Here is a 26,497-nt window from a genome sequence, read left to right as displayed (position 1 = left end):
TTTATACTTAACCTTTGTCATTGCCATAGACAATGACACTACATGGATAATCAACTGAAAGAATTGAGAGAAGAGAATTGACAAAATTTATCAACGAAATAGCAGAAATAATAGTGTCGCTGGTGTTCCTTTTGCACCTAATTGTATTGCACGAAATAAATACGAACATAAGAACGAAGCCTACGGTACGTTGCCTGTACGTGTTTTTCCAAGCTGACTTTCCAAGTTTTTGCCAAGCGTTCCTTGAAATATGTCCAGTTGTATAGTTTAAAAAAAAAAAAACAAAAATTCAAAAAAAAAACTAAGAAACTTTAATATTATCAAGAAAATAAACCGAAGTATTATCAGGGAAATAATCTTTGTCCAGCTCATTAATCAAAATAATAAATCCAATAACAATAATAAATCAAAGTAAATATTTTCAATTATCCTTTTTCTCAATAATATTATCTAAACGTAAAAATGAACTCGCACTACGAAATACACTTGCAGCAACACTTCGTGTATCTTCGTCAGATGAGGCTTCTGATGGTGTATACGGTTTTGCTGGTTTCTCTTTATTGAATATTTGAAAAGCAAAGCGTAGCTCACTTTTAAGTGCTTCGGTTGGTGTTATCTGGAAATGGGTAAAATACAATTTTAAATTAAAAGAGAATTCAGAACAAAGCTGTATGAAATAATTTGTAATTATTCGAACATTACTCACTTTATGTTCTACAGCAATTGTACGAATATTCCATAAAACTTCACATATTAAAATAAATATAGCAAACATGGTTCCAGCAACTAGAACTATAAAAATACCAGCAACATTGTCGATACCCATTTCGTTTGCGTTCTCTTCCTTCGCGTTACTGGAAGGATCCTGTAAATAAAGAAGGTGGCTAAGAAGTAGAACCCTTGTGGAAATAAATTTCTTCTGGAACTCTTACAATAGTCTTGCGAAAACTAGTTAGACAAAATATGAAATGCCCGTGTTAATTTAATTATCAATAGACTTGTCTTTCAGACTAGTTTTGCAATTAATAACACGGGATTAAATTACACGGACGTTTTATATTTTGTCTAGAGAGTTTTCGGAAGAGTATTGTTAATTACAGTGATACGAGCAGTTTATATTTTGTCTTTCTAGTTTTCGCAAGATTATTTTAATTGAAGTGACACGAGCATTTCATATTTTGCCTATGGAGTTTTCGCAAGACTTTGGTAAAAGAACAGCACGGGCATAACACAATTTGTCTAGTTTTCGCAAGACTATCTTAATTTAAGTGGCATGGGCATTTACGGGGTTAATTTTAGTGACACGTGCATTTCATATTTTATCTAACTATCATTAGCAGACTGTCAAAATTTTTTTATTTTTTCCGTAACTATCTGACAGTCTAAATGATCTACCTATATAAATAAGAAAAAACGGATAAAACCTTTAATTTCTGGCTTGTCTGTGGATTTCCGAGCCCTATGAAAGAGAATACGCTTCGTGAAAAAGATTGATGACGGATTTCATTATCTTACCTTAAGCGACTTACTTTGAGTTATTCTCCGTAATGTAACTCAACTAATCAGATGTTACATCAAAAATACTTACTTCATCACATTTTCTACCACCATGCATATCTTTCCACCATTTTGTTTTAAGTGTCGATAATTTTCCTGATTCTTGTAATTTTAAAACAGCACCACTGATGTCTGTACGATATGGCGAGTCTATTAACACAAAATAAATACTAAATTAAATGTGTTTTTAATTTTTAGTTAATTTATTCAATTTATTTTACATCCGTAATTTTTAATACGCATAACAGCATTAGTGAATCATCTTGGTCTAAGAGAAGGTATAATGTCGATCTTCACCCATCTGATAACCAAATGAGACGTATTTTTTATGAAATTTTATTAATTTATAAACACGCCTATGATAGCTTGCCTATCGAAAAGTGATGAATATTTTCAATTAATTTAATTTTTATATCATGTATATATGAAATATACATAGTATATTAAGTTTAGTCCCAATTAGTCATTTCCGGTTGTCCGTCCGTCCGTCTGTGGACACGATAACTCAAAAACGAAAAAAGATATCGAGCTGAAATTTTTACAGCGATCTCAGGACGTAAAAAGTGAGGTCAAGTTCTTAAATAAGTATCATAGGTCAATTGGGTCTTGGGTCCGTAGGACCCATCTTGTAAACCGTTAGAGATAGAACAAAAATTTAAATGTAAAAAATGTTTCTTTATCAAAAATTAAACAACTTTTGTTTGAAACATTTTTTCGTAAACATCACTGTTTACCCGTGAGGGCGCCAATTAGGCGAAAATTTTATAATATGTACTATACTTGATTATCAGTTATGTATGTGTCACATGTTTGTATGTGTAATGTGATAACGAAATCAACACTGACTATGCATGGTATTTCAACAATTAACTCAGTCAATTGTTTGTTTTCACTTGTTTTTGTATTATCTTCAGTTTATTATTTACTAATAGTTTATAGTATGGAGAATATGCCTAGGTAGACTTGCATACTTATTTCTGTTCATAGCTTCTTGGCAAGCATGGTATGAAGATGTATGTCAATATAGATAACTACACCGATCTGATAACCAATCGACATTGCTATCAGAAGAAAGAAAATTTAATTACAAAAAGTATGGTATATGCTTGCCTATAAAAAACCGTTCATGGAATATTTTTCTATTCTTTTAATTTTTAAAATATGGAGCAATTCGAGAAGATGAGAGAAAGTAGATCGGTGGAAGTTTTTGAGATAGAACAGGGTACTTTTTACTTATTAAATAAAGTATGTTTATTTCATCTATTAAATAAAATATTTTGTCGGAAAAATATTTGCGCTCCAATAAATTTTTAAAAACTACATAAGTGCGTCATATTTTTATACCATGTATATATGAAATATACATAGTATATTAAGTTTAGTCCCAAGTTTGTAACGCTTAAAAATAATGATGCTAGGAAAAAAATTTTTTCATAGGTGTTCACTAAATCACCTAATTAGTCCATTTCCGGTTGTCCGTCCGTCTGTGGACACGATAACTCAAAAACCAAAAATTGATATCGAGTTGAAATTTTTAAAGCGTACTCAGGACGTAAAAAGTGAAGTCAAGTTCGTAAATGAGCATCATAGGTCAATTGGGTCTTGGGTCCATAGGACCCATCTTGTAAACCGTTAGAGATAAAACAAAAGTTTAAATGTAAAAAATGTTCCTTATCAAAAATTAAACAACTTTTGTTTGAAACATTTTTTCGTAAACATCACTGTTTACCCGTGAGGGGGCCAATTAGACGGAAATTTTATAATATGTACTATACTTGATTATCAGTTATGTATGTGTTACATGTATGTATGGGTAATGTGATAAAGAAATTTGTTTTCCGAATCTTACAGTACATATAGATAATAAAAAGTTAAAAAAAAAAAAACAACAACAACAACTAAAAAACACGCATTGTAACTGCCTGAACTAAAAAGTAGAAAATAATTTGTTAAACTTGAACTAACTTTTAATTTGTTAATAAATTTTGCGTGCAGACCGAAATAATGAAAAAATTATATATGCGAATTTTGTCACGAAAATCGGTATATGGGCATAAAAAAATATTCTAAGCAACATTTTTTTTTTCGAAATCTCTAACCATCATCTCTGGCGCTAGGTAAAATTTTAAGAATTTTCATTATTGTTCAATTTGTAGTAGGCTGAGTATTTAAGGTTCAGGTTTCAGTTAAATATCTTAAAAAATGTGATCCATCCCCCAGTCTGACTGGGCAAATTTTCAAATCGATAGTCCTATAAATGACGAAAGTGTAAGGATGTCTTCATCTTTAATGCGACACATTGTATATCACTTAGCGTCGGGTTGAATTTTTTTATTCTAGAAAAGTATGACTAACATAAAAATAAAGCAAAGTTTTAAAAAAATTACTTACTGACAGGCATAGCAATTCCATAACCTTTTGAATCTAATTTTCCACCAATTTGCGTTAATTCACATTCACGAGCAGTTACATACTCAATAGAAGTAGATTCCATTAGAAATGCGTATGTTCCTTGGCCACGCAATACACGTTTTACACCTTCTGCATTACCATCAACGAACACAGATGGACGTGTTGATTCCATAGTTGACCACATTTTTTGATAAACCGAAAAATTTGAATCCTGTATGATAGGAAAAACATTATCAAGTTATTTGAACCTTAATAGACCAATAAAACTTGAAAGTTCATCCAGCATTTAAGTCCATCGTTTTTTGAATTACCATCCATAAACGGGAACACGTGTCAATATCTTTAGAACGAAAATTATCGAAGAGAAAAGTATTTTCATTTATTATTTTACAAAGTAATTTTCAAGAACAATAGGTTTTAAACTTAATTTAATAAGTTAATAAACACTGACTACAAATTTTTAATAGAGAACTTGTATTAATTTTTTTTTTTTTTGCATGATAACGGAGATACAGGCCGAAACAATTTTTCTCACAATGGCGGCACTTTCACCAAGAGTGGCAGGGTAAAGCTAGAGTAAATAAAAATTTGCCTCACATATTTCTCCAACTTTTGTATTAAACTTTTTTTCAAAAATGTAAATCAGACAAAAATGTACAACAATGATGGGTTTTATTTAAAATGAAACACCCCTCATTATTAATCATTCAATAACTTACACGAAAGAAATTGGCAGTAGAGGCCCCTTGAACTGTACCATATTTGATTGTTGTTTGTTTGGCTAAATCTTCTGCGTTTTTTATAGAATCGCCCATTTTTTCCATTGTTAAAAATGCAGTTAAATTAGCAATGTATGATTGAATTACAATTAACGCGAAGAACCCCCATAAAACCACCGTTATTCGTGTCGAAGATCCTCTATAGTGTATAAAATAACCACAAAGTTTTTAACCAGAACTGTGTGAAAATATTCTCAAATATTCTTACTTTGGTAATAAATCGCAACCCAGACACATGATTGTACCCAACGACAACCAAATACAATTTGGAAGAGACCAAATGTTTTCTAATTCTGTTGGATTTGGATCTTGAGGAGTTGGATTCTCCCAATCTTTTGGACACATTCTAAAAAGATATTTTTTTTTAATTTTTGACTTGCTTAAGGTTTTTATTTTAGAAATTTACCTTGCTATAATATATACTGCAAATGCAACCCCTAAAAATGCAAGAGCCATATAAAGCCATACTTCAACTGATAATGGAGCCATGAAAGAGAATAATTGTGGTGGTCTTGCTACAGGCTTCCTGAACAAAATACTAATTCCCAGTGTCATAAATGGCATAGTGAAATCTACAGCTGATCGACGATCAAATGTAATAGTTAAATCACAAATAGCTAGGTCTGCTTTCTGCAAAAAAATAAGTACCTAAATATTTTATATAAAATCGCTGCAAATATTGTTGAATTTGAAAGGGAAATGAAATCTTTTGAAATTATCCACAAATCACTGAATTTATAACAAAATTCTTCTTGCAAAATTTGTTTATTTTAAGAATAAAATTAACATATAGATCATAACAGCTGTCGATATATTCTTATACCTACTAAAGAAATTTTCAAATTTTCTTTCTCCCGGAAAAGAATTTAGTATCGAACACGGTAAAATGAGTTATACAACGTTTCATTTTACTACTCTTATGATTATTTTAGTTAATACGTTGGATTTAATTCTATCAAAACTGCTCTGCATTCACGTTTATTTTGTCTTAGACACTAACTACGGGTTCTGGATGATTAACCATAGATGAAGAAAGTGCAAACCGAGAAAGGGTATGTAGCCTAGATTAAAATTCGAACGGACCTTCGTGGAAACGGGTTAAGGGTGATTAAGCTTGTGCTGACTGTTCTTTAATGACAAAATTCCTCAATCACTTACACGTTCCAATAATTCTTTAATCAAACCATTCCATTTTTTTGTTTTTTTATCCAAACCACCATATTTATTGTCTGGCGTTAAATAAAATTCGTATTTAAAACCGATAATTTTTGATATTTCATGTATTAAGTCCATTGCATATCCTTCAAAACGTTCGTTTCCTTCAGCACTTTCATTTTTCCACATTAAATGAGGTTCACCAATACGAGACGCAACTCTAAAAATAAAAACTTTGCAGGTTTGTGAATTCTAACATAAAATAAACAAAAAAGTTCATATAATGTAGGCGCTAAGTGGGTTACGTATGTATTTACAGAGCCTATACCGAACTATTAAGTGTATTTCGACGTATTTTAAACCGGTGAATTCTAATTTTCAATTTGCTCATCGCTCAGAGTGTGGGAAAATTTGTTATAAACAAATTAATTCTTTATACGGCCAGAGCTCCTAAACTATTAAAAATTTTTCCAAACAATTGTACCATTCTATTCTGCATAAAAAAAAAACAAATATTTCTTTTTATACCCTGTATATATGAAATAAAAAACGAAAAAAGATATCGAGCTGAAATTTTTACAGCGTACTCAGGATGTAAAAAGTGAGATCAATTTCGTAAATGAGCATCATAGCTCAATTGGGTCTTAGGTCCGTAGGACCCATCTTGTAAATCTTTTCACTTGTTTTTATTGGTCTTGTTACGTACAATAGAACTGGAGGTATATGGTTAAAATTGTAAACAAAAATGATATTGCATAAGGTCGGTGTGCAGCGTGTAGTTTGAAATGTGTGTAGATTAACCAATAAATAATATTTTTGTACTTTAAGTTACTGATTTTAAAGGTATCAAGTCTATATTTTAATGTTATGAAGCAAGCACTATTATAATTATATTATCATTTTTCCGGCCCGCTATTAGTTTATAAGTATATAAGAAAATTGCAAATTTGTTCTAGTTTAAGAAACTTTTTCTATTTTTTCAAATATCTCTATTACAACTTGAGTTATTGCAATCGAACGCGAATGTTTGATAAAATGTTGCATGAAATCGTGTAACTTAAAAAAATAGACAAACTTTGAAAAGCTGTATCTCCGAAACTAACGGTCTTGTAAAAACCGGCCTGATCTCAAATTATTACAAAAACCATTATTACAAAACCTTCTACGTCAAAATCGGCCAAAAACTGAAATAAGGTCCAAATTTTCGAGGTTTTTCTAATTTTTCGGCAGGATCCGATCGTTTACCAATGTCGAAAACTTGTATTTAATATTGCCTTTACATTGCAACAAACATACCTGATTTGATGCAACGTTCACCCCTTTTTCATGTTTAACTTGATTGAATCAGAATTGATTTATATATTCACGTTCAGTTGCAATAAATCTAGTTTTAATAAAGATTCTTAAACTAGAACAAATTTGCAATTTTCTCATATATAATTATGTGGGGTTTTCTTTTGCTAATATAGCGAGCTGGAAAATGATAAAACTTAATATTTACGTTTCTATTGCATAAAACGTATTTTTATGTGCATAACATTAGAATATAGACACATACCTTTCAAAGAAATGCCTTACAATCCAAAAATATTATTTATTAGCCAATCTACGGACGTTTCAAATCAAGCGCTGCGCGCCGATTTTATAATAATATTATTATGATGAAGTCTTCTACCAAATCACATTTACGCTAATTGCGTTTCTTTCAAGAAAATCACATTTAAAAAAAAAAAAAAAAACTCACTTGAATGTTTTATTGCGTAATGCAGCTGAATATTGTGCTAAACTATCTTCTTCGGAAATAGTACGACTAACTCCATTAGTTGGGTCCCATGTACCAATTTGACGAAATCCATCATCAGATATATCCATTATTTGTAAGGTGAAATCTGTTCTATAACCATTTTCATCAAATTGTATTGGACCAGACAATCCATCTGATCTTACCTAGCAATCACATTTAAAATAATATTAAAAACAAGTGAAAACAAACAATTGACTGAGTTAATTATATAACAGTGTTGTTAGTGTATAGACAGTGTTGATTACTCTGCCACATTACACATGCATACATGTCACACATATAACTGATATAACCATATAATACATACTATACAATTTGCGCATAGTTTGCGCTCTCACGGGTAAACAGTCATGTTTATGAAAAAATGTTTCAAACAAAAGTTGTTTATTTTTTTTACAAGGAACAGTTTTTCATCTAAACTTTTGTTCTATCACTAACGGTTTACAAGATGGGTCCTACGGACCCAATACCCAATTGTCCTATGTTGCTCATTTACGAACTTGACCTCACTTTTTACGTCCCAGCATACTATAAAAATTTCAGCTTGATATCTCTTTTCGTTTTTAATTACTCTTTTAAATGTATTAATAAGTCTTACTAACTCTATATACAGTTACAAAAAAAAAAATACTTTTAAAGTTTTAACAAGTCTTACTAACTCTTACTAACCTTTTAGTATGTTTTATTAACTCTGGATAACTCTTCTGGCAGAGTCCGAAAAAATGGAATTATTCCGACTTTTTACGTCTTATTCAGAGTTTATAAGACTTTTTCAGAGTTTTTAAGAGAAAGTAATACTTTAAGAACTGTTATTCAGACTTATTAATAGTTTCGTTTTTCCACAAGGGTTTTTCTGTTATAGTCTGTTATACCATTACGGTGGAGGTTATATGAGCATCAAAAATGGCAAAATTTCAACAGACTTGAAGGTTTTGGTGTTATCATAACTACTTATTACAACGTGCCGGTAGCCCGGTACTGCTAAATTGAACGTTGCTGACAAGCGCGAGTTCACTGTTATGAGCATGATAGGCATGTTTAAAGCCCTAATGGATTTGTGACGTCAAACTTTAACGATCTATTGCAGTCGATAAGCTAAGGATATTATATCCAATGCTCAGTAATCAGCGAAATAAACTGATCCAGATGTACCGGCTATTCATTAACAACGGTGAATCAACTGTTATGAAAGATTACTAAATCTGGATGACCAAATTGATAAGAGAATATGAAAAGAATTCCTCCCTATTAGAGTCGGTAGCTCATCTCATTGAAGCATGCGGCAAGACTTGTATAATAATTTAAAATTTGCTTGGAAATACTGGCAATAACTTTCCCGGTCAGCATAGCTACCGAAGAGAGGTCGTTTTCTACTCTTCGCAGAGTAAAATCTTGGTTGCGTGCCACAACGGCACAGGAAACATTATATGGATTAGGTATCCTAAATATGCACAAAGATATGAACCTGGATATCCATAAAATTTAATTATTATCAACGATAATAAATGAGAACTCTAGGATATTTCACAATAAATTTCGATTTTTTGCCCCAATTTCCTAGATCAGTTTTTTGTATTTTATAAATACGTATTTCGACTACCAAGTAGTCATCATCAGTATGAATTAGCTAATCGTAATTACTCTTATGTTACTCGTTGCTAATTTGGTGGCGGACTGCACATCGATGTTTTCGTGTACCTACAATTAATACTGTAGGAATACACTATATTAATCAAGAGCGAGTTCCTACTACGACTCGCACTTGCCCGATTATCGGGTGGCTGTCTCCATAACCTTTTTTGAGGGCTGGATCCGCGCCCGGATGTTGAAATTTATATCCGCCATTTTTGAGACTCGGTTATCTACCATACAGCTGAAGTAAAATTCGTTCTTAACAAATACATTACCTTTTTTAAAACATCATAAAATTGTTCACCATCAGTCCAAGTGTCAATACCATATCGATTTATCGATGATTTCGGATTACAATCTACTTTTTCAAACTTCAGCGACATTAGTGAATCAGTCATTTTTAATCCTTGATAAAATACATCCAGTGCATCATACATCAATGCCAATTCGGTCTAAAAAAAAGATTTATTAAATCTTAATTGTTAGTTTTTCAAAGAAAAATACTTACGAAATACTTCTCAAAAAGTATCTATAAATACAAATACAAAATATTTTTTACAAAAAGTATTTCAAATATAAGTATAAAATACGTATTTTTTATTTTGTATCTGTATTTCAAAAACTTTTATTTCAAATAAGTCACATCTCTGTCTTTTTTCTTACATTTTAGACTATAGTAAAATATTTATAAACCACACCAAAAATCGAATGCAAGTGAGTCACTTTTCAAAACAACCAAGGTTATTCTTAAGTAATATTCTACGGAAAATCTAAAAATGACCTCGTTGTAACCTGGGCGTTAACCTATGAAATAGTTTCCACTTTAAACGATTACATCCGTACTATTCCCTTATAAATATTTGGCATTCGATTTCTACGGTAGCTATTCCACACACAAATGAATGTTTTGATCAAAAATAGTATTTTACGACCCGAAACCAGAAAGTTGAATTTCCTGGCCTGTGTAGTAAAAAGATCGAAACTTTGTGTAACACACGCCAGGACATCCAATATTCTGACCGTGCGATGTATACTATTTTTCCGGAAATTTTTTATTTACCGGAATATTTTTCAGAAAGATATTAAGCGTTATTTGTATTATTTTCATATAAAATGAATCTTTTTTCCGCTTTTCCCGTCAAACCGTACAGAAAATCGAAATTACGTGCTCTTGCTTTTTTGTAGGAAAAACATTTATATGAAATATTTTTCCGTAAATATAACAGTTAACGAGATATCGGCTAAAAATCTATTTTTCATGTACATATATATATATATATATATATATATATATATATATATATATATATAATGAGGCGCATGCTCAGGAGGTGGGGAAAAAGCGAATTAAAATGATATATATATCATTTTAATTCGCTTTTTCCCCACCTCCTGAGCATGCGCCTCATTACGGTTTTAAACGAGATGCCGAAACCGTTCTTTTATTTTTAGTTTTTGTTCTGCCTTCCAAAAGTTACAATAAAAAATCCTTAAATGATCGGCCTAATACGTATAACAAGTTGTTGTCATTATAGAATATATAAATTATTTACCGGAATAGTATCTGCTGTAAGAGTTAAAGAAGGCATTTCCATTGTCCACTCATCAACAATATGCTTACGAGCCTCACCGAAATTTGGATCAATTAAACTGATGATTGTCATATTTGTTAAGGCATGTTGTAACAATTCTTGCCTTAATGTATGCGTGTCTAAATTCAGGATATAATAATTAATATACTCCCCAGTCATTTTAACTTCTGCCGCTTGACGGAATACTTCAACAGTAGTGTCAATATTACAATCTAAAATAATTTGCCGTTCACCACTTTCATGAACTTCTTTCAATAAACTCCTATAATATAAAAAAAGGATGTGAGTAACTTATGTTATACTTCTATGGTACATTTATGAACTTTGTTCTAGAAATCAATTGCTAAAAGCCAGAAACTATAAAAAATGTCACAAAAGTTTATAATTTTCGAAAAGGGCCTAATTTGAAAGGAATAAGAAATATGGTTGAAAGATGGTGAAATAAATTTGGAAATCAAAAGTTTGTATTTTAGTGTTACTTCTTCTTTACCACTGTACTACAATTGCCAAAAAATTGTCCCTAAGCAGTAAGAACAAGAGTTCGTTACGAAAAACAAAATTTAGTAGTTTGACTTACCATGACTTAGCAAGGTAAAAATTGTTTCAAGATTGTACTTATGTAGGTGTCTTATTGAATCGTTAAAAGAATAAGAATTCAAGAAATTGGTAAATGTTTCTAGCCTTTAGGAACATACGGGCAATGCTCTCGGTATATTCTTTTGGAACTAACCGATAGCAAAGCTCTCTCTTTTATTAGATATCAAGGCACTTATCGACCATTCGTTGCTTTGACATATCTTGTTAAGAAATATTATATTATCTATACCTGTAATCGAAACCAGTTAGTTGGCGAATAGTAATCACATTATCAAATGTTTTATGATCAAGGAAAACTTCTTGCAAACGTAATAATGCATCATCATCCTCGTACAAAATGGTAAAACTTTTCCATTCCATTGTTTTTAAAATATCATTGATTGCCACCGACAAAACATGTGCATCTGGATACAGTTTTATCGCCATTTTTGCCGCATCTTGATATGTTGATTTTTTAGGTTGCCAATGTGTTTGAAAGTTTGGTATCTTCAAATTATAGCAAATTGCTTCGACTATCCCCGCACATTCATCATTCTGAGGACCAAACATGGCAGCTATACCATCTTCAGTGATATTACATGCTGTGGAATTGAACAAAAATTGTGAATAAAAAAAAATCGTATCGAAATCGAGAATAACATTCTGACAGGTTTTGGAAACGGGACGTATTGTTAAAAAAGTGTTTCACTTCTTAACCTTCAAAGACAGCTTTTATCGACACGGGGCTTTATGTTGTTTGAAACTATTTATCTTGTTCTAAAAGTTGAGTTTTTATCTTATTCTAAAATCGATAACTTTCTGGGCGGTAATGCCATCGAATTTTGGTCTTTAATATTGCTTTTACTCACAAATATTAATGGTACTTACACTGAAAAAAAAACTTAATATCAACCGATATGAGGTTGCCTCAACCTCATCGCGATATCAAATATGGCGAACGGTGTCACGAATGTGATACAACTACTGTACGGGGTTGAGTGGTGGAGTTGACACAAACGCATGAGTTGCTTGTATGAAAGTAATATACTGTCTTACAAATTTCAAATATTGCTGTTTTGAAATGCAATAGTTTGAAACAATCTTTTTTTGATTAGCTCTCCCACTATATAATAACAAAATACTGATATGATTGTCACAACTACAAGAACAGGTTTAAACCTTTTTTTCAGCGACATATGGATTACTATTGATTAAAGTGTTCTAAGTACACCGCTTATCCAACTACACTACCGATACTTGTTATCTATATACCAAAAAATATGGTATATATCATAAAAATGATCAATAAGTTTATTTTAAACTTTCTGTAAGTTAGTAACAACAAGCTTCATGTACTTGACACAATCACATATAGACTAGATATGATAGATATGTATTCATAATTTAAACTAAACGCAAAGAAATTTTCCTTTAATTCATCGATTCGCTTTATTTACACGATTATATTTTCCAATTAAGTACAATTTTATTTTCCATCAATAAAATGCATAACTTTAAAATAAAATCAATCTCTTTCATAGAAGTAATGATTTTGTTTACTTAACTTCAGTGATTTTGTATCAATCAATTCATTTCTTAAATTCAATTCCATTTAATTAGTATTTTTACTTTATTTCAATATGAAACAGACAGCTTCGGGATATATTCACATAAACTTACCAATTTTTCCAGCCTTAAAGCTATCAACTTTCGCGACGGTTTGAATGTTTGGTATTAGTAAATATGGTTCTTCATACAAATTATTAATGTAGTTAAGTTTATTTCTAAATACCATTTCCATCTCCATATTATATTCATGAAAAATGGCTCCTAAAAACAAATAAAATAAGTTCAGACATGAATATTTCATTGAACAGAATATTAAAAAATTTTGAGCAAGTAAATTGTCACCTTTCAACTCAAAGGGTTATCCTCTATATAGTTATTCGATAATTTCTTGAAGACAATCGCCATGTTGGTAATACCCTAACCACAGCCAAAACACCCAAGCCTGCCTTTCCTGTGCTGTAGTCGTAGATAAATAATATACAATGGCGGATAATAACAGATTTCTCATAATGACAGTATATAGTCTACCTCGTTGAGTACACAAAATATAGCTTATTTAAATCAGAGAGCTCTACAAAATAACAAAAATACTCTTGAACAGGAAGGCAAATCAGTAAAAACCAATCAAGTACAGGCAGGGACATTTAATAGTTGAGGAAAGCGAACAACTCAAGATTTGGAAAGAACACTTTGAAGAGATTCCAAACCATTTCAACAGTACCCAAAACACACAATCAGAAGGAACTTTAACGATAGCAGAAGACCAAACTATATCCATCAGTCCACCAACTAACAAGAAATCATAAAAGCTATCAAAGAACTAAAGAATGGAAAAGCTCCTGGTACCGACAATTTACACCTGAGATATTCAAACAGGACTCCAGCATCTCAGCGAACATCTTGTGTTGAAACGATCATTTAGGAGTGGAAGAAAGGATATCTGGTGAAACTACCAAAAAAAGAGGACCTTACAGAGTGTAAGAACTGGAGAGGTATTATTCTGCTACCAATACCCAGCAAGATACTTACCCGAATAATTCTTAACAGAATGAAAGATGCAATAGACAAGAAGCTGCACAGAGAACAAGCTGGTTTTAGGAAAGACTGTTCATGTGTGGACTTGATAAATACCCTGAGAATAATATTAGAACAGAGCACGGAATACTAAACGCCACTATACCTGGCATTCATTGATTTCGAGAAAGCCTTCGATTCCATCCAAAGAAGCGCCATTTGGAAAACATTTGCAGAATATGGAGTACCCACAACGTTGGTAAATATCACCAAGGAAACTTACGAGGGGTATGAGTGTCAGGTTATACACCAAAACAAACTTACCGACCCCTTTCCCTTCAAAACTGGTGTAAAATAGTGCTAATAGTGCTTGACAAAGTGATGCGAAAGGTCAATGAAAACAGACGCAGAGGTATCAGGTGGAAGATGACAGAACGACTAGAAGATATTGATTATGCTGATGATCTTTGCATTATGTCACATAATATCAACAACATTAAAGGCAAAATAAACGACCTAATCGAAGAAGGTAACAAGGTGGGACTGAAAATCAACGAAGGACAAATGTCCAATCTCTGTAGAAATTCCGGAGCGGCATAAAAACCGCACTGTTCCTCGCCGTCTAATTGAAGAGATATAACAACTAGTTACAAAGAAATAAGTCAAGAAATTTGGGTGTTAGTGGTAATAAATTAAGTGTGTTAAATGTATAAGTTGATTATAAGGGGGGAAATATGTGGGATATTGACCTAATATAACAACATAGTGGAACAAACTAAAACGTTTCTAGGGAAATCAATGGTTGATTGCAAGTGGATTGGTAGGAATAGCTTACCGAATTTTACACTCTTATAGATATATATCTTATATGTATACAGGGTGTTCTGTTATTGACTGCAGATCGTCGGCCTACAGAATAAGCTCATAAAGACAAAGAAAAAAGTCATTTACCAATTTTGGATTTGAGCCCTAGTTTGGGCGCTACAGGTATGGCAAAAATTGATAAATTTGTTCATTCACTGACTATGATTCGATAACCAGCAGCCAATGATAATCAGTAGATTTTAGTATCTATCATTTAATAATATTAAACTAAAGAAGGGATATGAACTGATTTCAATTGGATTTTATTATTTAAAAAAAACATTTTAAAAATGTATTTGATTGGTTTGGTCGAATCCTACTTCTTTTATTTTTATTATATTTTTCCAAGAAAACATTAGATTCTTAGTAAAAAAACAAATTAAGTCATAAAAGGCGTGGTTTTAATTTAACGTAAACAAACAAAAACACGCCTATGCTGACGTAATTTGTTTTTTTACCAATTGCATTTTAAGTTTTAATAATTTTTATTGTTTACGTTAAATTAAAACAACGCCTTTTATAACATAATTTGTTTTTTTACTAAGAATCTAATGTTTTCTTGGAAAAATATAATTAAAAAAAAAAAGTAGGATTTGACCAAACCAATCAAATACTTTTTTAAAATGTTTTTTCAAAATGATATAATCCAATTGAAATCAGTTCCTATCCCTTCTTTAATTTAATATTATTAAAAGATAGATACTAATATCTACTGATTATCATTGGCTGCTGGTTATCGAATCATAGTCAGTGAATGAACAAATTTATCAATTTTTGCCATACCTGTAGCGCCCAAACTAGGGCTCAAATCCAAAATTGGTAAATGACTTTTTCCTTCGTCTTTATGAGCTTATTCTGTAGGCCGACGATCTGCATTCAATAACAGAACACCCTGTATATGACCTATATTTGAAATTATATTTTGCTGTGAATTGTAAGCCTAGACCATGGAGGTTATAAAGAAGGAGAACGATCGCAATAGAAAATATTGTCCCCCAAATATGGACAAAATAAGTGAGGCACTGGGATCGCTAAGTTGTCTCATTAAATGCGGGCTGTTGTGTGCTAATATACTACTTACCGACGACAGCGCGGCTGGTGGCTTAAAAATGAACTATAAATTCTACCAATTTTCAGGGACAGATGCGCTAATGCATCGATATTACATATCGATCGTTCTCCTTTTTTATAACCTTCATGGCCTAGACGTAAGAAGATGTAGACAGTAATCATGATTAATGACAAAATACACAATGTCTTGCATTTATTTATATTCTCATTAATATGTTTAAAATATAAAAATAAGCGTTCATCGTAAATAAACGTGTCATCGTATCAATGTATATTTTATTAATAGATGAACTATAGTATATTTCATCTAAGTTGAATATCCTTTGTCAAAATATTTTGAGGCTTGTTACTCATAGAACAATACCTAAAATTTTTTCATCTACACGGGTTTAAGTTAGTACGAGCGCTAAAGCAAGTTTAAACTTCGAATATCGAAAGCTAAATAATTAAAAAAAATTTCAATTTTCGATAATTTTAAAATGACTCCAAATATCGAAAAATTTTATTCATATTTTTAGTCTTATATTGTCAAGTTATAACATAATTTACCATCAAAATTGAAAAAATATATTATTTTAAATTGTGTCCCCACTACCGTGCTCATACATTAATTTAAATAGTTTTTATACCATGTATATTTGAAATATACATAGTATATTAAGTTTAGTCCCAAGTTTGTAACGCTTAAAAATATTGATGCTACGAAAAAAATTTTGGTATAGGTAAATCGATCGGAAATCGATCCGAAATATCGTTTTTTTTCGAAAATTACTCGCCCAAATAATTTTTTACGATTTTTTCGAATTTTTCTAAGGGGTACCCCTTGAATAAAACTCTGTATATAAAACTCTGTATATAAGGTAATTTTGACCCAAAAAATACAAAAATCGGTTTCATTTAACGATTGGCCGAATAATTCTCGAGATAATACCGGAAATCGATCCGAAATATCGTTTTTTTCGAAAATTACTCGGCCAATCGCCAAATAAACGATTTTTGAATTTCTTGGGTCAAAATTACCTTATAAACTGAGTTTCATCAAATTCCGAAACAAATAATTTTTTACGATTTTTTCGAATTTTTCTAAGGAGTCATAAGGTCATTTGGGTCTTTGCTGCGTAGGACCCATCTTGTAAACCGTTAGAGATAGAACAAAAATTTAAATGTAAAAAATATTCCTTATAAAATATTAAACAACATTTTTTTGTAAATATCACTGTTTACCCGTGAGAGCACAAAATTGTATAGTATGTATGTTATGGTTATATCAGTTATAGTATCAGACAGAGTAATCAACACTGTCCATACATGGTATTTCGACAATTAACTCAGTCAATTGTTTGTTTTCTCTTGTTTTTTTTTTAATTTTCACCGACTAGTTTTGGAGAAATCTATGAAAACATATCATTCATATTCATCTTAAAATTTTTTTCTTTTTTTCGTGGGTTAATGTCTTTGCGGTAGATTGGAAATTTATTATTAAGCGGATGATAAGCTTTCAATTAACAGAAAATCAAAGTTTTGTCCCAATTTGCTCCCTCGCGAGAAAACAATGATGTTTACGAAAAATTGTTTCAAACAAAAGTTTTTTTTTTTTAAGGAACATTTAAACTTTTGTTTTATCATACGTAGTTGTGGTTTGACTTTCATTGTTTCAAATTTAATAAACTTTCAAGATGGTAGCAGCAACTAATGTCAAAAGCTTATAGTTTTTGAATTGAACTGCAAAAACTGAAAGTCCGAAAATTTTGCAGTTTTTCACGGATTACGCAGATAGCACAACTTTTTGCAAAACATATTTTCACACTTTCCTAAAGGGTCCAAATAACATACCAAAAAGCAGCTTTACATCGCGTTTTTAGTGTTTTTTTTTTTACTGGCATAAAAATAATAAAACATCTACTATGGAAAAATCTAACATATTTTATTTCTCTAGCTTGTTTTTTCCATGCGAGATCATCCTTATGCCTTTATAAAATTTATTGATTTACCTCATATCTTGCTGGCACCTGTCGCAAAAGAGGCTCACGGTCTTAAAATGTACCGCTTTGGACTAAAACAGACTAGAGAATAATTTGTTCATTATTTAATTTGTATATCATATCTGTAATAAAATTGCCTATAAATAATAAGAAAGTAAAATTTTGCATCACTTATATATATATATTATTTCTCTAGCTTGTTTTTACCACGCGCATAGCACAACGGAATTCCTCACGGGCCGAGCTAGTTATACATAAAACAACATAAAATTTTCAATATCAAATAATAATAATACAAACAGGGCCCGATCCAGCTATTTAGCCGCTCCAGGCAAAAAGTAATAATTGCCGCCCTTTACACTCATACCATATGTAGAGTCTTTTTTAGGTTGACTTATGCTTGAAATTCGATAAACAAATTTAATCGAAGAAAATGCTTCAAACGAAAAATATTAGTTTCAAAAAGACACATCTTATACCGGCATCAAATTAGATCTAAGTTTTCAGGATCAATTAAAACCTTACTCTGATTCATAACTGAAAAACAGATGATTGTTTTAAATTAGAAAGTTGTTCTTTATAAATAGGCGAACATTTTTTGTTTGAAACATTTTATTGTAAACCGAATAGTTTAACAGAAAGTGATAGCAAAAAGTAAGTAATTGTTAATTCAATTTGAACTAAAATGGTCTTCATAGAAAAACGAACCGATTTATTGGAAATTTTTTTTCGGAGAGTGTCTTGGTTTCGAAGAGTCCGCAGAAACAATTACACGAAAAAATAACTTTGATATGAAAAAACAATATTGGGTAAAACTTATCAGTTCGTTTTTGCCTAAACTTCACGGTTTGCGTAAACTGTACGGAAAAATGTTTCGAACAAAAAATGTAACTTTATTACTCGATAACAACTTTCTAATTTAAAGTGTTCATCTATTGACTACTTGTTGTTATGGAGTAGAGTGAGCTTGAAAACCTAGATCAAGTTTGTCTGCGTACGATGTGTGCCTACACACGCAACATTTTTCGTTTTTTGACTTTTAACGACAAAAAAAAATTTTCGAGATTCAAGCATATGTGTCAACTTAAAAAAGCACCTAGTATACATTTTCGCTTAAATACATAGATTCCAATGGTGTTTTTTCAGTGTTTAAATTGTAAATTATAATGAATTTTCCATAAAATCCCAGTTTTCGGAATAGCCCTGCTCTTATTGAGTCCCTATTATCGAGAATAATGTATATAATATTTTAAGAATTTGCCGCCCAAATTTGTTGACGCACTAGGCGGTTGCCCGGCTAGCTCCCCCCTGGATCGGGCAATGAATACCACATTAAAAACTAAAATACAAAAACCTACCTATTGGAATACGTTGTTTTCTATCTGCAAGACATAATTCAGGCAATATCACAAAAAATACACATAAGAACAATGATACAAACAATCGAAAATTGTTAATATTTATAAACATTTTTAATTTGATTTAAATGTTGTTTTTGCTTGTGTTTACATTACATACATTATTTACACTCAATTTTTTTATACAAACTAAAAAATAGAAAATAAAAAAACACGTAGCTATAGTTTACAGATTGATACATTATTTTATTTTTGTTCGGAATGGAGGTTTTGTTAAAATATAGAAAATTTATTGGATAGAGTAAATTCATTCAATGTTAACCCATTCTAAAACTTTTTTAAAACTACTTAAATTGTTTGTCTATTTATTCAAGGGCGTAATCAATCATTAGGCCAGAGAGGGGCAATCTAAAAGAAAAACAAGTGAAAACAAACAATTGACTGAGTTAATTATTGAAATACCATGTATAGTCAGTGTTGATTTCTTTATCACATTACACATACAAACATGTGACACATACATAACTGATAATCAAGTATAGTACATAATACAAAATTTTCGCCTAATTGGCGCCCTGACGGATAAACAGTGATGCTTACGAAAAAATGTTTCAAACAAAAGTTGTTTAATTTTTGATAAGGAACATTTTTTATGTCTTTAGTTGAATATTATTAAATGATAGATACTAATATCTACTGATGAACATTGGCTACTGGTTATCGAATGATAGTGAATTTACCAATTTATCAATTTTTGTCATACCTGTAGCGCCCAAATTAGGGGTCAGATCCAAAATTGGTAAATAACTTTTTCCTTCGTCTTTATGAGCTTATTCTGTAGGCCAACGATCTGCAGTTAATAACAGAACGCCCTGTATATGCATAACCTTTTTATACCTTATATTTATGAAGTACGTAAAAAGTTAGGTTGAATTCCTAAATGAGCAACATGTGTCCAAAAATGTGAATCTGGAAAAACGAAAAAAAATGTGAATAATTAAATCAGGTAATTATTTGAACTTTTTTTTTATTTGATGCATAGTTTTTTTTTTTTTTTTTTTTTTTTTTGTAATTTGTAAAAAACTGATTAAATTCTTAAATATCTCTCAAAAAAAGGTGTTGGCCCTCGCCTTCCTGAGAGGCCGATTTTTTGGTACGAAGTTTTTATAATAAACTAATAAACAACTGTGAAAAATTTCAAAGACTGTCTCTAAAAAAAAATTGATTGTTCAAAATCACCAGTGGCACATAATATAATAATAATTAATTCCCTCGTACTCTATTCTTAATGAGACGAGATGAACTTCGATTGGATGGTTAGTACAATCTTCACACAATTATCAAGGCTCTGTATTCAGTGAAACTACTCTACTCTCTAATTGTATATTAATGTTACGGAAAATTATTGGCAATCTAACATAATGTTATATTCTTTAACAATCGACCAACTGGTATTCGCTCCGTGCGTGAGTTTCGTTTCCATGGTAACGATACACTACTTTAATTATAGAATTGTATGGATGCATATATAATTGTATGGATTGCATTTAAGACTTACATTGAAAATTAAATATTATTGTCTCAGAAATTTAAATAAATAATTATGATAATTTACATTTGAAAAATAATATTTGTGCAATTTGATTTCTTATTTTCACAATTTTTAATGCATTAAGTTTAATTAATTCGTGTTTTTCAATAATTTTAATTTGACATTTCTATAACATTAACATGTAAAGAACTGCAAATTAGTAATAACAGCCCCCTTTAGCGCCAAAATTTTTCACTGGAAGCGCTGGCATCGATTTTATTGTCCCTACCATGACTACGCACACAACGAATACAGCTAACTAACTATTCCATTATATCATAATCACGTTATAAATGTGTAGTGTAAAGATTAATATAGAATTTATTTTTGGAACTATATGTCTCTTATCGCGTGTTCGGCGGATCATGGTGGCTAGACAAAACAAAGTGACCAACCGACACTTTTTTCATAGTTTATTATCTTGAAGTATTAATAATATTTACAATGAGTCTGTGAACTTGTGATTACTGTGCTCGCTCTTTATGTGGGAGGTCATCAAGTCGAAAGCCATTCACGTCATGTCAATAGAATCTTTTTAAATTCTACTTTGTTTAATAACTTCTGATTCTGATTTTTGGTAACCTTTAATTACTGTTTATAGGCATAAAATTTGATACGTCTTTTATTTTAATTACCATGAAGGTTATAAAGAAGGAGAACGATCGCAATAGAAAATATTGTCCCCCAAATATGGACAAAATAAGTGAGGCGCTGGGATCGCTAAGTTGTATCATTAAATTCGGGCTGTTGTGCGCTAATATACTACTTACCGACGACAGCGCGGCTGGTGGCTGAAAATGAACTATAAATTCTACAAATTTTCAGGGACAGGTGCGCTAATGCTTTAGTACATAGCGATCGTTCTCTTTCTTTATAACCTTCATGTTAATTACTATGAACTAGTGATGGGACGAATGTTGAATTTTGTACATTCGCGAATGCTAGCTTTTGTTTATTTCCAATATTCGAAAATTTTCAAATTAAGCGCTCACAAATTCTAATGTATTAACTTAATTAACTCTCCAGCATGTTTTTCTCTGCCCATACCTTATCTTCCTTATTCCTTTATCAAATTCTATGATTCATCCCTCATCTTCAAGCTTATCATGTTGGATTCTGACGAAAAATATACTCACGGACCATAATAGTACCACTAAGGAAAAAACAAGCTAGACAAATAATGAATAATTTTAACGAAAAAAAATATATCTATATTTTTAAAATGAGTTAAATAACAAGTGTATCAGGCAAACATGATTCGAATGTAACAGTTTTTATAGATATAAATATTATCAAAGGCAATAAATGAGAACCCGATTTCCTAGATCAGTTTTTTGTATTTTATAAATACGTATTTCGACTACCAAGTAGTCATCATCAGTATGAATTAGCTAATCGTAATTAATCTTATGTTACTCGTTGCTAATTTGGTATTTTCCACCCATGTCACCCTAGCCCCCCCACCATCGCAAACCAAATTGGCTCAACCCAAAAAATTTTGTGCTATTTATGTGCTAATTAGTTGCTCTATTCCCGATTTTGTTGCTCCAGCCGTTTAGCAGGAATCAACGATTAAATGTGGGGGGGCTAGGTTGACGTCACGCTAGCCCCCCCAAATCGTAATGACGGCACAAATTCAAAAAGTGAATATATGAGAATTTTGTGGTATTTATGTGCTAATTAGTTGCTCTATTCCCGATTTTGTTGCTCCAGCCGTTTAGCAGGAATCAACGTTTGAAAGTGGGGGGGGCTAGGTTGACGTCACGCTAGCCCCCCCAAATTGTTTTGACAGCACAAATTCAAAATGTAAATATATGAGAATTTTGTGCTATTTATGTGCTAATTAGTTGCTCTATTCCCGATTTTGTTGCTCCAGCCGTTTAGCAGGAATCAACGATTGAAAGTGGGGGGGCTAGGTTGACGTCACGCTAGCCCCCCCAAATCGTAACGACAACACAAAACCAAAAAGTGAATATATGGGAATTAGTTGCTATTTATGTGCTTTAAGAAACCGGTAAAAAATTTACGAAAATGTCTACCGTTTACAGTGAAACCTATACATACCCTTCCCCTACTACCACAAAACAAATTCGTTCTACCCAAAAAATTTAATGCTATTTATGTGCTAGTTAGTTACTCTAATCCCGATTTTGTTGCTCCAACCGTTTAGCAGGAATTAACGATTAAAGGTGGGGAGGCTAGGTTAACGTTACGTTAACTCTGCCAAATCGTAATGACTGCACAAATTCAAAAGTGAATATATGAGAATTTTGTGCTATTTATGTGCTAATTAGTTGCTATATTCCCGATTTTGTTGCTCCAGCCGTTTGTAGGCATGTATAGGTTTCACTGTAAACGGTAGACATTTCGTAAATTTTTTACCGGTTTCTTAAAGCACATAAATAGCAACTAATTCCCATATATTCAATTTTTGGTTTTGTGCTGTCGTTACGATTTGGGGGGGCTAGCGTGACGTCAACCTAGCCTCCCCACCTTTAATCGTTAATTCCTGCTAAACGGTTGGAGCAACAAAATCGGGATTAGAGCAACTAATTAGCACATAAATAGCATTAAATTTTTTGGGTAGAACAAATTTGTTTTGTGGTAGTAGGGGAAGGGCATGTATAGGTTTCACTGTAAACGGTAGACATTTTCGTAAATGTTTTACCGGTTTCTTAAAGCACATTAATAGCAACTAATTCCCATATATTCACTTTTTGGTATTGTGCTGTCGTTACGATTTGGGGGAGCTAGCGTGACGTCAACCTAGCCCCCCCCCCACTTTCAATCGTTGATTCCTGCTAAACGGCTGGAGCAACAAAATCGGGAATAGAGCAACTAATTAGCACATAAATAGCACAAAATTTTCATATATTCACATTTTGAATTTGTGCTGTCATTACGATTTGGTGGGGCTAGCGTGACGTCAACCTAGCCCCCCCCCCACTTTCAAACGTTGATTCCTGCTAAACGGCTGGAGCAACAAAATCGGGAATAGAGCAACTAATTAGCACATAAATACCACAAAATTCTCATATATTCACTTTTTGAATTTGTGCCGTCATTTCGATTTGGGGGGGCTAGCGTGACGTCAACCTAGCCCCCCCACATTTAATCGTTGATTCCTGCTAAACGGCTGGAGCAACAAAATCGGGATTAGAGCAACTAATTAGCACATAAATAGCACAAAATGTTTTGGGTTGAGCCAATTTGGTTTGCGATGGTGGGGGGGCTAGGGTGACATGGGTGTGTTTTCTTTATACTGAAGACATCATTTAGAAGTGAATCAGCAACTGTAAAGATATTTCAAGTGAAACTATTTTTAAAACATGTTCTCCTAATATTAATTTGATAACTTTGGATTTTTTTCACCTCATTTCTACGGAATTTGTTGTTTTTATACCATGTATATATGAAATATACATAGTATATTAAGTTTAGTCCCAAGTTTGTAACGCTTAAAAATATTGATGCTACGAAAAAAGTTTTGGTATAGGTAAATCGATCCGAAATATCGTTTTTTTCGAAAATTACTCGGCCAAATAATTTTTTACGATTTTTTCGAATTTTTCTAAGGGGTACAAACAAAAGTTGTTTAATTTTTGATAAGGAACATTTTTTACATTTAAACTTTTGTTCTATCTCTAACGGTTTACAAGATGGGTCCTACGGACCCAAGCCCCAATTGACCTATGATGCTCATTTACGAACTTGACCTCACTTTTTACGTCCTGAGTACGCTGTAAAAATTTCAGCTCAATATCTTTTTTCGTTTTTGAGTTATCGTGTCTACAGACGGACGGACGGACGGGAGGACGGACGGACGGACGGACAACCGGAAATGGACTAAGTAGGTGATTTTATGAATACCTATAACAAAATTTTTTTCCTAGCATCATTATTTTTAAGCGTAACAAACTTGGGACTAAACTTAATATACTATGTATATATTGTAAGGTTGGTCACACTGTTGATAAAGTGGTTGGCCATACCGTAAGAGATGTGTAGACGAACACATTTTGGTGGGAATTATTATTAGTTATGATGAGTGAATAAATGCATAACATAGTAGAAAACCTGTGTGTGATTATTAAATAAAATCCTATCATTCAACAAACTATAACATGGCGCTGCTTAGCAGGTTTAATTAAATTAAATAAACAAATTATACAAATAAATAATAAATAATTTAAATAAATAAAAGTGATAAATAAACTTTTACAAAAAAAAAAAATTAATAAAACAAAATGACTGAAGAATTAACAGCCATTAAATTACCGACAGGAATGTGCATGCAAGGTGATTTGAGTGTTAACTTCAAAAAATTTAAACAAAGATTCACAATTTATATGAAAGCTTCGGGTTTAGAAAAGAAAAAAAGTGGTGAACAAAAAGTGGCAATTTTGTTACATACAATTGGAGAACAAGCGCAAGAAGTGTTTGAAACGTTAGAGCTCGAAGATGAAAAGAAAAATGATTGGGAAAAAGTGTTAGAAGCATTTCAAAAACATTTCGTACCACAGTCAAATGAAACGGTAAATAGACACATGTTTAATATTAGGCAACAAAAAACAGGTGAAACGATTGATTCGTTCATAACGGATTTAAAATTATTAGCACAAAATTGCAATTTCGAAAATCTTAAAGATAGTTTGATAAGAGATAGGATTGTGTGTGGAATTAATGACAACAAATTAAGAGATCGTTTATTAAGAGAACCTGAATTAACTTTAAATCAATGCATACAAATATGCAAGGCTTCAGAAATTGCAGAAGCTCAAAATAAACAAATTAAAGATGAGGTAAAAGTATACGAAATTAAACAAAATAATACGCTTAAAAAATCACAAGGTGATAAAACAAAATATAAAAATACTAAATTAAATTATCAATCAAACAATTATAATAAATCGTCCATTACAAACTGCACCAGGTGTGGAAAAAATCACGAAATTAATAAATGTCCAGCGTACAAACAACAATGCAAAGCATGTTTGGCGTATAATCATTTTGCTACAATGTGCAAAAATAAAACGAAAAAACAAGTTCATGCAATTGAGGAAAAAGAAGAATTTTTTATTTCAACAGTGTCAAAAAATGAAACAAAAAAACTAAACGAAAAAGAATGGATTCAGGCGGTAGGCATTAATGGTCAAATGGTGAATTGTAAAGTGGATACTGGTGCCGAAGTAAATGTAATTGGTAAAAATACAGCTCTAAAATTAAAAATTAAAATGGAACCTTCAAAAATAAAACTAAAGAACTATAATGGAAGTCAAATTGAAGTAATCGGGCAAGCAAGTTTGTTATGCAAAATAAAAAATAAAAGTAAAAAGGAAATATTTCAAATCGTTGATCATGAAGCACCCAGTGTAATCGGATTACCATTTATTCAAAATTTTAATTTACTTAAGAGAGTAATGGAAATTTCAACACAAAAAGAAAACAATTTAAAGGAAATAATGGAAAAATATAAACAGTTATTTTCGGATATTGGTAGTCTTAAAGGATACAAATATAAAATTAAATTAAAAAAAGACT

The 26,497-nt window shown here is 31.6% G+C and overlaps 1 protein-coding gene across 1 annotated transcript; it reads right to left on the bottom strand.

The window, feature by feature from the left end:
• Positions 1–396: 396 nt before the first annotated feature.
• LOC123294917 (glutamate receptor ionotropic, kainate 2-like) lies at positions 397–19,515 on the bottom strand. Its single transcript, XM_044876111.1, has 14 exons — positions 19,366–19,515; positions 13,188–13,337; positions 11,758–12,109; positions 10,893–11,193; positions 9,615–9,791; positions 7,648–7,850; positions 5,907–6,123; positions 5,155–5,378; positions 4,957–5,094; positions 4,689–4,887; positions 3,949–4,180; positions 1,589–1,707; positions 707–865; positions 397–616 (listed from the first exon to the last, which is right to left on the bottom strand). Exons 1-14 carry the CDS (start codon positions 19,475–19,477, stop codon positions 422–424), a joined length of 2,778 nt encoding a protein of 925 aa, XP_044732046.1. The 5' UTR covers positions 19,478–19,515; the 3' UTR covers positions 397–421.
• Positions 19,516–26,497: the final 6,982 nt, after the last annotated feature.

The sequence above is a fragment of the Chrysoperla carnea genome, chromosome 3, assembly GCF_905475395.1.
Source record: "Chrysoperla carnea chromosome 3, inChrCarn1.1, whole genome shotgun sequence".
NCBI classification, from domain to species: domain Eukaryota; kingdom Metazoa; phylum Arthropoda; class Insecta; order Neuroptera; family Chrysopidae; genus Chrysoperla; species Chrysoperla carnea.
The sequence above is the reverse complement of the archived record's forward strand: the minus strand, read 5'-3'. Positions and strand labels throughout refer to the sequence as shown.